Raw genomic sequence first — 13,711 nt, forward strand, 5'->3', positions numbered from 1 at the left:
CGCCTCTAATTTGAGAGATTCTGGCAATATCTCAGATTCAGTTGGGTGGTTTGTATATTTAAGCAGTCAGTGCTAAATTACTTTGAATAAAATTCATTCCGGTCGTCATCGTCATTGAAGATAATAGGAAGAGATATATATTCTCTCCCCGGCTAGATTACTCCAGACATTTAAGATCAATCCGAGGAAACCCAATGAAATAAGGAAAATAAACACACATGGGTGAACACTCCAGGCTTCATTCATCCTGGATATTCCGCAGCCACTCTCGTGTAGTTATTTTGATCCAAATTGTCATGACGGAGCCCGCTGGTAGCCGAGGAGAAAGTGTAAAACCAGGAGACAGGACAATTTTGGGCTGGGATCTTGGTTCTCCCAGCGACTCGCAGTTACGTTGCCTCCATCTCTGCTTACATCATTAATGAAATCTTCTGTGCATCATCTCCATGGGCTCAGTGGGAAGAGGCATCACATTTTCCTGCTTGCTCTCCTTCCCCTTGCCTACAGAATCTCTTCACACCCCACCGGGGAAGACTTGATGGGAGGCAGAAAAAATAGCTCCCTGACGGAACAGTGGGGTGGTAAAGATCAAGGAACACGAGCCACCGTCAACGACTGAATTGAGGAGTAGCAGTGTCGCTCATTTTAGGGCTAGAAGAACTCCCAGTTCTGCTGGTTTGGGGACTGGGGGAATCAATCTTTACCGGGAAGGTCTCAGACTGTGGTGGATATTCACCACAGATAATAATAATAATAATAATAATAATAATAATGGCATTTGTTAAGCGCTTACTATGTGTGAAGCACTGTTCTAAGCACTGGAGGGGATACACAGTGATCAGGTTGTCCCACGTGGGGCCCACAGTCTTAATCCCCATTTTACAGATAACCGAGGCCCAGAGAAGTTACGTGACTTGCCCAAAGTCACACAGCTGACAAGTGGCGGAGTCGGGATTAGAACCCATGACCTCTGACTCCCAAGCCCATGCTCTTTCCACTGAGCCACAGTGCTTCTCACATCCTCCATCAGGGGTTGGTTCTGGGATATTAAACCGTACACACAGTAAGTGTTCAATAATTCCATGATTTGCAATAGTAAGCATGTAGTTTTATTTAAAAAATCACAATTATTATTATCTTCGCTAGTGCCTAATACAGTGCCTGACACATAGTAAGTACTATTAAAACAAACAAAAATACAAATCAATCTCAAATAAGGTTTAATCAGACTTGTCAAGGGTTTTGCAGCTTAGATATTTTATTTCAGCATTGGATAGGGATCTGCCATTTGCTCTCTGTGTGACCTCAGGCAAGTCACTTAACTTCTCCATGCCTCGGTTTCCTCACCTGTGACATGGGAAACAACGCCCATTCCCTCTTCCCTTTAGAATGGGAGCCCCGGGTGGGACAGGGATCTAGTCTGATCTGCCTGCATTTTATTTGTCCCACACTTTGTATTTGGGACATACTAAGCACTTCACACTTCACACCGGTTATTCGTTATCGTCTTTAGAAGAAACGGCTCTTCTGAGCAGGGGAGTGACCCGTTTTTCCAAACTTTTGTCTTGAAGGTTATCTTGAAGGGGGCTATGAAGAGCAGACACAGAAAGGGTCAAGGTAAAAAATAATAATAATAACAAGCTCTCTGGGCAGGTTTTTTAAGGAGCATCTTCTCACCCTTCAGCCGGGCTCCTGGGTTTCACAGTCCTTCGGTCCATTTAAGAGGTAATGTGGTCCCTAGAGAAGAAAATCCCATCATGTTGGAACCACCGAGGAAAATTCTGCACACGGATGAGTAGAGTGGGCTTCTGGAAAATGGAGTAGGAATCTCATTTTCCTGAGGGCAGACCAACCCGGGGTGAACTCTCCCTCTCTGGGTTAGAGTCGGGGTGGCCTGCTGAAGCTCTCCCAATTGCTTAGTACAGTGCTCCGCACAGAGTAAGCGCTCAATAAATAGGATTGAATGAATGAAGCCAGCGGTGGATCAGGTCTCTCTTTGTTTCCCTGCCCGTCTCAGATTCTGATGGGAGAACCCCAGAGAGTTAGAATCAGATGATGGAAGTAGGCCTAGAGAGCAACTAGCCCTAGGACACAGGACTCCTGCACCGTCCCCAGCAATAGGGATGGGATGGGATAATTCCTCCCCCTGCTTCAGCTTCCATGCCCAGCTTCCTGTATTGGAATTCCCCAAGGAAGAAGCTACCTGGAAGTCGGAGGATTAATGGATGAAAACTCTAGGGTCAGATAGCCCAGAGTGCTACTGCTCACAGTTTCCCAGAATTCACTGACCTGCAACAAAAGGAAAGAAATTAAGGCACCTTTTGAATGCAAAAGACTGTGGGTTAGACTTTGGATTGTAAACCTGTTGTGGGTAGGGAATGTCCCTACCGACTCTGCTGCATTGTACTTGCTCAAATGTTTAGTAGAATGCTCTGCACATAGTAAGCACTCAATAAATACGAATGAATGACTACTCTCCAGATCTCATAGTACAGTGCTCTGCACACAGTAATCATTGAGTAAATATGAGTGATTGATTGATTGACAATCTTGGGATGAACACTTAAATCACTATTTTTCAGGGCGAGAATGGGATTGAGATAAAAGGAAACCACCTCTACAAGAATCATGTTGAATGGGGAGACAAGGAAGGGCAGATAATTGAAATCCAAAGATAATTCAAGCATCTCTTTTTTAGCCAAATTTCCACCTCTCCCCTTGAGAATTTTTGTCTTTACTAGGACCAAGGAGGCTGTTTGAGGCATTCTCATTTCTGTTCTGTTCTCTTTTTGTGGGGACGATGCCAGGGAACGTGAGTTAAGTCATCAGCCTCACAGGGTCGGGCGGGTACGACGTCGGAATTAGCTGCTCCCGTGACTGGCCAAGAGAGACGTCGTGAAGCGAGAATGTACCAAAAGGCAGTACCGGTTTGGCCAAGCTGTATCCCCATGAACTCTGGCTGAGGATTGGGTCCCAGGTGTCTAGAGAAAACATTTGTCTTTTGAGCTGCAGGAACTGATTGTCGGAGTCTTCTGCGAAGAGCGGTGCTCCATTCACACCTACAAGGTAACATTCCAAACATGGCACCCATTAGCTAGTCCTTTAGAGGATTACTCTCCCCACCTTCAAAGCCTTATTGGAGTCACATCTCCTCCAAGAAGCCTTCCCTGACTAAGCCCTCCTTTCCTCTTCTCCCACTCCCTTCTGCATCGCCTTTTATTCAGTTCCCCTCCCAGCCCCACAGCACTAATGTCCATATTTGTAATTATCTATATTAATGTCCGCCTCCCCCTCTAGGCTGGAAGCTCGTTGTGGGCAGGGAATGTGTCTGTTTATTGTTCTATTGCACTCTCCCAAGAGCTTAGTACAGTGCTCTGCACACAGTAAGCACTCAATAAATACGAATGACTGACTGCAGACCTTCACGTCAGAGAGTCTGGACTGTTCCTAAGTGAGCCATATCCTGTTGGTTGCACCTGCGCATGAAAATCACCCTGCAATTCAGCACTGGAAAGGTGAGTCAGATGTCTAGTAAACCCCAAGGGGAAGCCCATTCTGCAGGGAAAATGACCTTGAGACCCACCTTGGGTGGCGTGGACAGTAGCAGTCATCATCATCATCCTCATTACGATAATTTGTTAAGCACTTACAGTGTGTCAAACATTGTGCCAAGCACTGGGGCAGACCCAAATTAGCAGGGCAGACACATGGTTCCCAGTCTAAGGGGAGGAAGAACAGGTAACCTATGCCCATTTTTACAGTTGAGGAAACTGATGCCCAGAAAAGTGAAGTGACTTGCCCAAGGTCTCTCAGCAGGTAGTAATAATTGTGGTATTAAGGGTTTTCTCTGTACCAAGCACTGTATTAAGTGCTAGGGTAGCCACAAGATAATCAAGTCCCACATGCGGTTCACGTCCTAAATAGGAGGGAGAACATGTCCTGAATCCCTTTTTTTGCAGGTGAGGACACTGAGGCCCAGAGAAGTAGAGTGACTTGCCCAAGTTCACACAGCAAAAAGGTGACAGAGCAGGGATTAGACTCAGGTCCTCTGACTCTCAAGCCCATGGTTCTTTCCGAAGGGCCATGCGGCTTCTCAATTATTTCCTGTTTCTGATTACCTAATTCATAACTGTGGAATTCTAATAATAATAATGATGGCATTTGTTAAGTGCTTACTATGTGCAAAGCACTGTTCTAAGTGCTGGGGGGTGATCAGGTTGTCCCACGTGGGGCTCACAGTCTCAATCCCCACTTTACAGATGAGGGAATTGAGGCTCAGAGAAGTTAAGTGACTTGCCCAAGGTCACGCAGCAGACATGTGGCACTGCCTCATTCCACTAGGACACTTTCCTGTTGTGGGATCTTGGGCAAGTCACTTCAATCCATCAATCAATCATATTTATTGAATACGTACTGTATGCAGAACACTGTACTAAGTGCATGGGAGAATATAATATAACTAAGTACAATATAACAGAATACAACATAACTTCTCTTGCTTTGATTTCCCTATCAGAAAAATGGGGGTTCAATATTGGTCTTCAGACTGTGAACACCTTGGGGGACAGGGACTTGGGGCTGATCTGATGATCTTATATCTGCTCCAGCGCTTAGTGCCAATACCAATCAATCAATCATATTAATTGAGCACTTACTGTGTGCAAAGCACTGTACTAAGCATTTGGGAAGAGTATAATACAACAGAGTAGGCAGACACGATCCCTGCCCATGTAATATGCAGCTAACAAACATCACGGTTAATTTATTTATATTTTAAAATTTCCTCCGGAGTGTCGGGGTCCAACCGCCCCCATGATTCCTAGTGGGTCCAAAGAATTCCATTTTTCCACAGAGGGAAGGGAGAAGATGGACGTTCTGTGGCAAGGAGAAGGGAAATCTTACCAATAAGCAACGCTGCCCAGAGTGCCACTTGAATCACTTCCCTGGCCATGATCCTGAATGGGAGAGAGAACATTAATCCTCTTCATTCTGATCAGAAGAAACCCCGGAGGTTGACCCAAGCCTTCTCACACGAATTAATCATTCACTGCGTACCTGGCAAGCTCCGCTGAGAGAGGTCAGGGAAAGAAAGGGCCTCTTTCCCTCGTCCCTTTTATACGTCCCCAGTGTTGGTCGCCCTTTGGACCTTGAGGAGGGTTATCTCCGGGCAGCTGGTTATTTATTTCTGTATTCCACTCCTCATTCCCAGTAACCCGGAATGCAAAGTTTCACGATGGCCCTGTGGCGCTCCGTGCTCTAAAATGCAAAGTTTCACCATTCCGTGTTCTTTCCGGATCCCGATTAGGGCAGGAAAGGTCATTTGCTTCTAGTTTCATGCTGGGGTTGGTGGGAAGAAAAGATTCTGCATCTGATCTACGGACATTTATGTCTGTCTTCACCTTATGACAGTAAGCTTGCTATGGGCAGGGAACATGTCTGGTAATTCTATTGTATTGTACTCTCCCAATAAAGATGGTATTTGTTAAGTGCTTACTATGTGCAAAGCACTGTTCTAAGCACAGGGGTGGATGCAAGGTGATTAGGTTGTCCCACACGAGGCTCACAGTCTTCATCCCCATTTTACAGATGAGGTAACTGAGGCCCAGAGAAGTGAAGTAACTTGCCCAAAGTCACACAGCTGACAATTGGCGGAGCTGGGATTCGAACCTATGACCTCTGACTCCCAAGCCCGGGCTCTTTCCACTGAGCCACGCTGCTTCCCAAGTGCTTAGTATGGTGCTCTGCACATAGAAAATGCTCAATAAATACCATTCATTGATTTATTGATAAACTCCCGAGTGCTTAGTACAGTGCTTAGCACATAGCAAGTGCTCAATAAATACCATTGATTTATTGATACTCTCCCAAGCACTTTGCATGGTTCTGTACGCATTCCATAGCAAGCGGTCAATAAATACCATTGATTGATTTATTGATTGATACTCTCCCAAGCGCTTAGTACAGTGCTCTGCACATAGTCAAGACTCAAAAAAACACCACCACCATTGATGGATTGGTTGAACCCAAGGCCAGAGTTCCATTCATTCATTCATTCAATCGTATTTATTGAGCGCTTACTTCGTGCAGAGCACTGTACTAAGCGCTTGGGAAGTACAAATTGGCAACATATAGAGACGGTCCCTGCCCAACAGTGGGCTCGGCTGAGTTTTCCCAGGAGCATATCTGAGGACTCTGGGAGGGGCAGAAATTCTGCTCTCTGTCAGCCCAGGGGAGGAAAGGTGTTGCCCCATTCTGACATGTCCTCTCCTGCCCTTAAGACAGCAACAGTCAGCCAATAGTATTTACTGAGCGCTTATCGTGTGCAGAGCATTGCACTAAGCGCTTGGGAGAATACACTATAACAATGAAAAGACACAAACCCTGCCCGCAACGAGCTTGCAGTCTAGACAGCTTGGAGCTAGCCTCTTCATTTGCCTCTTCCCTGACTCGAAGCATCTCCTTGACACCCAAAGAGATCCCAAGCCCCCAGCACCGGCTATTTCTTGGCCTCTCCTTCCCCGGTTTTGGTTTGTTTCCCGAAACTCTGACAGGGCGGAGGGTGGAGTTGGAGAGAGCGGTGGAGGAACAGACAGAGGCCAGAACTGAGAGGGAAGCCAGGCATCAGTCCTTTGAGCAGAACAGGTGTCGACATAATTACTCTGCTTTGATCGTGAGCCCCATGGGGGAACAGGGACTGTGTCCAACCTGGTGATGTTCTATTTAAACCAGTGCTCAATAATAATGATTGGGGTATTTGTCATGGGTTCTAATTTCTGCTCCGCCACTTGTCTCCTGTGCGGCCTTGGACAAGTCATTTCACTTCCCTGTGCCTCAGTTACCTCACCTGAAAAAAGAGCACAGGCCTAGATCATCATCAATCGTATTTATTGAGCGCTTACTGTGTGCAGAGCACTGTACTAAGCGCATGGGAAGTACAAATTGGCAACATATAGAGACAGTCCCTGCCCAACCTAGATGTCGGAAGGATGTGGGTTTTAATCCCTGCTCAGCCACTTTTCTGCTGTGTGATGTTAAGCAAGTCACTACACTTCTCTGGGCCTCGGTTACCTCATCTGTAAAATGGGGATTGAACTGTGAGCCCCATGTGGGACAGGGAGTGTGTCCAACCCGAGTAGAACAGTGCTTTGCACATAGTAAGTACTTAATAAATGCTATTATTATTATTATTATTATTATCCACCCCAGCTCTTAGTACAATGCCTGGCACATAGTAAGTGCTGAACATATGCCATTATTATCCCTCTAGACTGTAAGCTTTTGTGGGTAGGAAATGTGTCTGTTCATTCTTATATTGTATTCTCCCAAGTGCTTAGTATGGTGCTCTGCACAAAGAAACCACTTAAAAAATTAAGATTAAATGAATGAACAAGTAGAACATGCTTATAAGCACACAGTAAGCACTTTACAACTACCATCATTATTATTTTCATTATTTAAATGGTTGACAAAGCTGAAGCAGTGTCCAAGACAGGCTCCTAGCAGGATGCTGAGATAATAATGATACTACTAATAATAATGGTATGTATTAAGCGCTTACTATGTGCCAGGCATTGTTCTAAGTGCTGGGGTAGATACAAGGTAATCGGGTTGGAAGCAGTCCCTGTCTCACATAGGGCTCACAGTCTTATTCCCCATTTTACAGATGAAGTAACTGAGGCCCAGAGAAGTGCAGGGACTTGCCCAAGGTCACACATGTCCCCCGAGGGAGAAGCAGTCAGCTGGTTTTATAAAAAAACTGGCTGACTCAGGTTCTCTACCCTTTTCTGGGTCTTGAGATGCCACTGAACGCCTTCAGATCTAGTATTTCTTTTAAATCTTCAACGGTTAACCCTGCTGTGCTTCAGTTCCATCATTTGAGAGCCACGATTCGGAAGCTGTGTCCGTTTGTGCCGAGGCTGGGAGGGGAAACCGCTGGAGGGAAACAACGAGAAGGGACTAGAGAACCCAGGCTTACAACAAAGGCCCCATCTGACATCATTATGTCAATCAATCGATGGTATCTTTCAAGCTCTTACTGTGTGCAGAGCGTTGAACTAAGCACTTGGAAAAGTAATAATAATAATAATGGTATTTGTTCAGCACTTACTATGTGCCAAGCACTTAAGTGCTGGGGTAAATACAAGGTAAACAGATTGTCCCACTTGGGGCTCACCGTCGCAATCCCCGTTTTACAGATGAGGTAACTGAGGCACAGAGAAGTTAAGCGACTCGCCCGAGGTCACACAGTAGACAAGTGGCAAAACCGGGATTAGAACCCACGACCTCTGGCTCCCAAGCCACAAGACTGTGCTGCTCTACAACAGAGTTGGTAAAAGCAATCCCTGCCCACAAGGAGTTTACTGTCTGTAGCGGGAGACAGACATTAAAGTAGATTAGAAATAGTGGAAATAATAGCCTATTTACATAAGTGCTGTGGGGCTGAGGTCAACTTCAAAAGTGCCCAAGGGATACACAGCCAAGTTCACAGTCAATGCAGATAAAGGGGAAGATAGGGGAAATGAAGGGTTATTTTTGTTTTGGGGTTTTTTTATGGTTTTTGTTAAGTGCTTATTATGTGCCATGCTGCTCTTCTAAGCGCTGGGGTAGGTACAAGATAATCAGGTTGGACACAGTCCTCCTCCCATATGGGGCTCACGTTCTCAATCCCCATTTTACAGATGAGGGAACTGAGGCCCAGAGACTTGCCCAAGATCACACGGCAGACAAGTGGCAGAGTCAGAAATAAACGCATGCCTTTCCAACTCCCAGGCCCATGCTCTGTCCATTTCACCATGCTGCTTTTTCACTAGGCTAATCCGCTTGGTCAGAGAAGGCCTCTTGGAGGTGATGTGATTTTAGGAGGGTTTATTGTGCATTGCATTTCCAGCATAATGAATGCAATGGAACATATTCTGTATTTACACACGTAATTATTTCTTCTATAAAATGAGGACTCCTGGGCTAGGAGGAAGACAAAGTAGGGGACTACTCTAACTCACTGAGTGAATATTGTATGCAGCATTTAGGTAAACGTAAAGGAAGTAAATCTTAACTGGCCTCTGACTTTTCTCCTCCTTCTCCTCTTCTAGGTTTCCTTCTTCTTTTCCTCCTGATAAAAATAGCGGTATATGTGAACTGCCTCCCATGCAAAAGACATTTATTGCTAAGTGCTGGGAAAGATAAAAGACAATCAGATTGTCCCTCATGGGGCTCACACGGGAAGAAATATTGAGCCACCATTTTACAGGTGAGGAAACTAAGGCATAGAACAATGACTTCCCCAAGGTCACCCACCAGGCATACGACAGACCTGGGATTACAACGCTGAGTATAGAGACCTAGGTTCTCATCCTGGCTCCGCCATTTACCTGTGGTGTAATCTTGGGCAAGTCACTTGATTTCTCCATGTCAGTTTTCTCATCTGTAACTTGAGGATTAAATACCTATTCTCCCTCCTCCTATGACTGAAACCCCTGAGTGAGACAGGGACCTCCTCTTGCCTGATTATCCTCTTTATTTTCCACACATTAGCCTTTCTCTGTTACCTGCTGCTAAAATAATGGGAAAAAGCGAGGCAATTAAGTGAGTAAATATCTGTTACTTCCAGCTTGGTAAAATTACCTAGTAGTTACCCTAGCCCCTGACCTTCCGAGCTGCTCTTTCCACTAGGCCACACTGCGTCTTGATAAAGCAACCGCTGAAGAGTCAGATAAGTTCTTCATTAATGGACTGAACTACTTAGGTAACCAGGTTCATTTTGTATAACTTAGAGCTGGAAGTGTACATAATATAGCGTAGCATAATTAAGTGATTTTTATGCAGGATCTGTTAAAGCATTTCCACTTCTAGATGTTGAATCAGGTGTTTTTAGCATTCCCTCCCTACTATTTTAGTTATTTGTCATACTTTCCATGGATGTAAGTTGCTTATGAATGTCTTGTCTTGTCTTTTCTTATGCTTTTGAGTCATTTCTGACCCATAGAGATGGTTTAGAGTGACCCAAATGGTCTGTGGTCTGGTTTATGCATCTTCGCTTCATACTGTTAACTCTTGCTTTTTTAAAAAATTGTATTTGTTAAGCGCTTAATAAGTTCCAGGCACTGTACTAAGCGCTGGGGTAGATACAACTTAATCAGGTTGGTCAGAGTCTCTGTCCCACATAGAGCCTCCAGTCTTAATCCCCGTTTTACGGATGAGGTAACTGAGGCCCAGAGAAGTGAAGTGACTCCTTCTAGGTCACACAGTGGACAAGCGGCAGTCAGGATTAGAACCCACATCCTGCTGATTCCCAAGCCTGTGCTCTATTCATTAGGCTCTGCTGCTTGTTCGCGATGATATTTCGTCAGCCTGTCTTTTGGAAAATGATTTTTAAAGGAAGATGGTGCCGTCACCAGATGGAATCAGAATTAGGAGAGAATAAGAGGAAATGTCTGCTCACTTAGGAACAGGTGGCCATCTGTGTCAAACTGGATCAAATGGCAAGGAGCATTATTCTGATGCTCCTCAAAATCTCTTTCAAAAATGCCCTCTAGACTGTCAATCTGTGGTGGGCAGGGAACATGAATACAAACTCTGTTATACTGTACTCTCTGAAGTGCCCAGTTCAGTGTTCTGCATCCAGTAAGCACTTGATAAATATAATTGATTTGGTCTCAAGGCCTGAATTGAAAAACTGTTCAGAGAAACAGTGTGACATAGTAGCAAGAACCCAGGCCTGAGGGTCAGGAGACCAGGGTTCTCTTCCTGGCTCTGCCACTTACCTGCCTTGGGAGAGTCATTTGATTTCTTTATGTCTCATTTTTCTCATCTGTAATATGGGGATTAATACCTATTCTTTTTCCTCCTTAGACTGTGACTTACCTGATTACTCTTTACCTAACTCATTGCTTAAAACAATATTTGGCAAATTAAGCACTTGACAAATCCCAGCATTTTCCATCATGTGAGCTAGAGGCCTCAGTTTTGCTGAGAAGAAAACCTGCGTATCCTTCCCGTATTTGTTATCTTATCATTTCAGGTGTCTTTCTGACAAGAGACCAGCCATGTGATTTCAGCAGTGTCCCCAGAAGGTGGTTAATGGGGAAGTAAACTGAGAAAACTAAACAGGTCGTGAGAATCACGTCACCACTCTGAAATTAGAGGAAAAGTTTCTGGACTCTCAAAAATTCATTCATTCACTCATTCATTCATGAAATCATATTTCTTGAGCACTTACTGTGTGCAGAGCACTCTACTAAGCGCTTGGAAGAGTGCAATATAACAACGAACAGACACATTCCCTGTCCATGATGAGCTTACAGTCTAGAGGGGGAGATGGACATTAATAGAAATAAATAAAAAATGACAGATATGTGCATAAGTGCTGAGGGGCTGGGTGGGAAGATGAATAAAGGGAGCAAGTTGGGGCAATGCAGAAGGGAGTGGGAGAAGAGGAAAGGAGGGCTTAGGGAAGGCCCCTTGGAGGAGATGTACCTTCAATAAGGCTTTGAAGTGGGTGAGAGTAATTGTCTGTTGGATCCCACCTGGGTGTCCGTGTTTGACACAGGTTTGTCTCCTGTAAGGCAACTGTAAGCCTCCCAAAGGTGGGGACTGTCTCTTTTTCTTCATCAGCAAATGCCCACAATGCCTCGAAAAGTGTTTTTCACATGAAGTGCTAAGCAAATGCAACTGATGAGGTTGTCTGTCTTTAAGACATCTTCCTACTGCTCTGTAACTATTGAGTTTTTTCCTGGGTGGGGTAGCTATTTTTTTAACGATATCTGTAAGAATGATGGCGTTATGTGCCAGGCACTGACCTTAAACGCTGGGGTAGATACAAGCAAATCAAGCTGGGAACAGTCCCTGTCCCATGTGGGGCTCACAGTCTCAATCCCCATTTTACCTATAAGATAACTGAGGCCCAGAGAAGTGAAGTGACTTGCCCAAGATCACACAGCAGACACATGGTAGAGCTGGGATTAGAACCCATTACCTTCTAACTCCTAGAACTGTGATCTTTCCGCTAGGCCATGCTGCACTTACCGTGTGCCAGACACTGAATAAAACACTGGGGTAGATACAAGATAATTGGGTTGGATGCAGTCTCTGTCCCACATTGGCTGCAGAGTCTTAATCCCCATTTTACAGATGAAGTAACTGAGGCCCGGAGAAATGAACTGACTTGTCCAAGATCATACAGCAGATGAAAGGCAGAGCCAGGACCTCTGACCCCCAGCACGTGGTCTTGGAAATGGACTGTGTCCAACCTGATTAGCTTGTATCTACCCCAGTGCTTAGAAAAGTGTCTGGCACATAGTAACTGCTTAATAAATACCATTTTTTAAAAAGTGTTTATGCAGCCGGTTTGCTTAATTCTGCTGGCTACCCGAGGCTTGGGGTGAGCTCTTTCAAGGTTTCCTCTGAATTACCCTGAATAATCAGAGGCTGATGAGCTTTGACAAGTAGTGAACACCAACCCAGTGCAAGCTAAAGAACACACAGTACACCCAGCTCAGTCTGCTTATCAAAACACAATCTTTTCCCGGCCTTGACACCAGAAAGTTTCGCTAGCCAAAAGCAGAACTAGCCCAAGCCAGCAATTTGGAAGATTCAGTGCAGTGGGATGTTGACTAGTTCTCCTTAGAAATTAGATTTGGTCTCATAGGGAGTCAGTCCTAAGGGAACTTTGCCGACTGCGATGCCTTTTTTGAATACAAAGGACAACTGTACATAAAGGCCAAATGAAGCCAAACCTGATGCCTGGGCAAAGAGTTGTAGACAGTGGCAGACAGTAAAACTGGTGTGACATATCAGGAATGGAAGGACTCCTAGAATCTACACATTGCATGGAATTCAGAGCAGTAACTTGGCCTAGTGGAGGGGAGGAAAAAGAGGAGGCCAAGAAGGGGGAAAAGGATGAGAGGGAGGAGTGGGAGGAGCAGGGAAAGAGGATGAGGATGATGATGATATCTTTAAGTGCTTACTATGTGTCAAGCACTGTTCTAAGCACTGGGATAGATACAAGCTAACTGGGTTGGACACAGTCAAAATCCCCATTTTACAGATGAGATCATTGAGGCCCAGAGGAGTGAAGTGATTTGCCCAAGGTCACACAGCAGACAAGTGGCTGAGGAGGATGAGGAAGAGGATAAGACGGGGAAATGGGAGGAGGAGAAGGAAGAGGAGGAAAGGGAGGAGGAAGTCAATGAGGAGAAGGAGGATGAGAAGAGGAAGTGGGAGGAGGAAGAGGATGAGAAGAGGAAGTGGGAGGAGGAAGAGGATGAGAGAGGAGGAAGAGGGGGAGGAGGGGATGAAGGAATCAAGGAGGAGAAAGAGGATGAAAAGGGGAAGTGGGAGGAAGAGAAGGAGGAAGAGGATGAGAGGGAGGAGGGGGGGAGGGAGTGAGGAAGATGAGGAAGAAGATGAGAAGGGGGAGTGGGAGGAGGGGTAGGAAGAAGAGGATGAGAGGGAGGATGGGGAGGAGGAGATGATAAGGAAGATAAGTGGGTGGAAAAGGATGAGGATGGGGAGGAGGAAGAGAATGAGGGTACTGTTGTTATCACTGTTATTATTATTATGAATCTCACATTGCCGAATCTGAGAAAATCTCTTCTTCAATCCCCTGAATTGAAGGGGATTGAAGGAAGGAGCAGCTGTCACTGGCATATAGACAAGTGGATTTTTCCAGCACCAGTACAACATACTCAAAAACTGATTTTGAACCACCACAGCC

At 45.2% G+C, this 13,711-nt stretch overlaps 1 protein-coding gene across 2 annotated transcripts; it reads right to left on the reverse strand.

Moving 5' to 3' along the window:
* Window positions 1-1,235: 1,235 nt before the first annotated feature.
* On the reverse strand, window positions 1,236-4,984 carry C24H3orf85 (chromosome 24 C3orf85 homolog). Of its 2 annotated transcripts, XM_038766339.1 has the most exons (5): window positions 4,903-4,984; window positions 2,926-3,059; window positions 2,204-2,289; window positions 1,678-1,737; window positions 1,236-1,587 (listed from the first exon to the last, which is right to left on the reverse strand). In XM_038766339.1, the coding sequence occupies exons 1-4, from the start codon at window positions 4,973-4,975 to the stop codon at window positions 1,719-1,721; spliced, it is 312 nt and encodes a 103-aa protein (XP_038622267.1). In that variant the 5' UTR covers window positions 4,976-4,984; the 3' UTR covers window positions 1,236-1,587; window positions 1,678-1,718. The 2 variants fall into 2 exon arrangements, with proteins under 2 accessions (XP_038622267.1, XP_038622266.1); XM_038766338.1 differs by having other exon boundaries at window positions 1,236-1,737.
* Between the last annotated feature and the right edge of the window lie 8,727 nt (window positions 4,985-13,711).

The sequence above is a fragment of the Tachyglossus aculeatus genome, chromosome 24 (genome assembly GCF_015852505.1).
Source record: "Tachyglossus aculeatus isolate mTacAcu1 chromosome 24, mTacAcu1.pri, whole genome shotgun sequence".
NCBI classification, from domain to species: domain Eukaryota; kingdom Metazoa; phylum Chordata; class Mammalia; order Monotremata; family Tachyglossidae; genus Tachyglossus; species Tachyglossus aculeatus.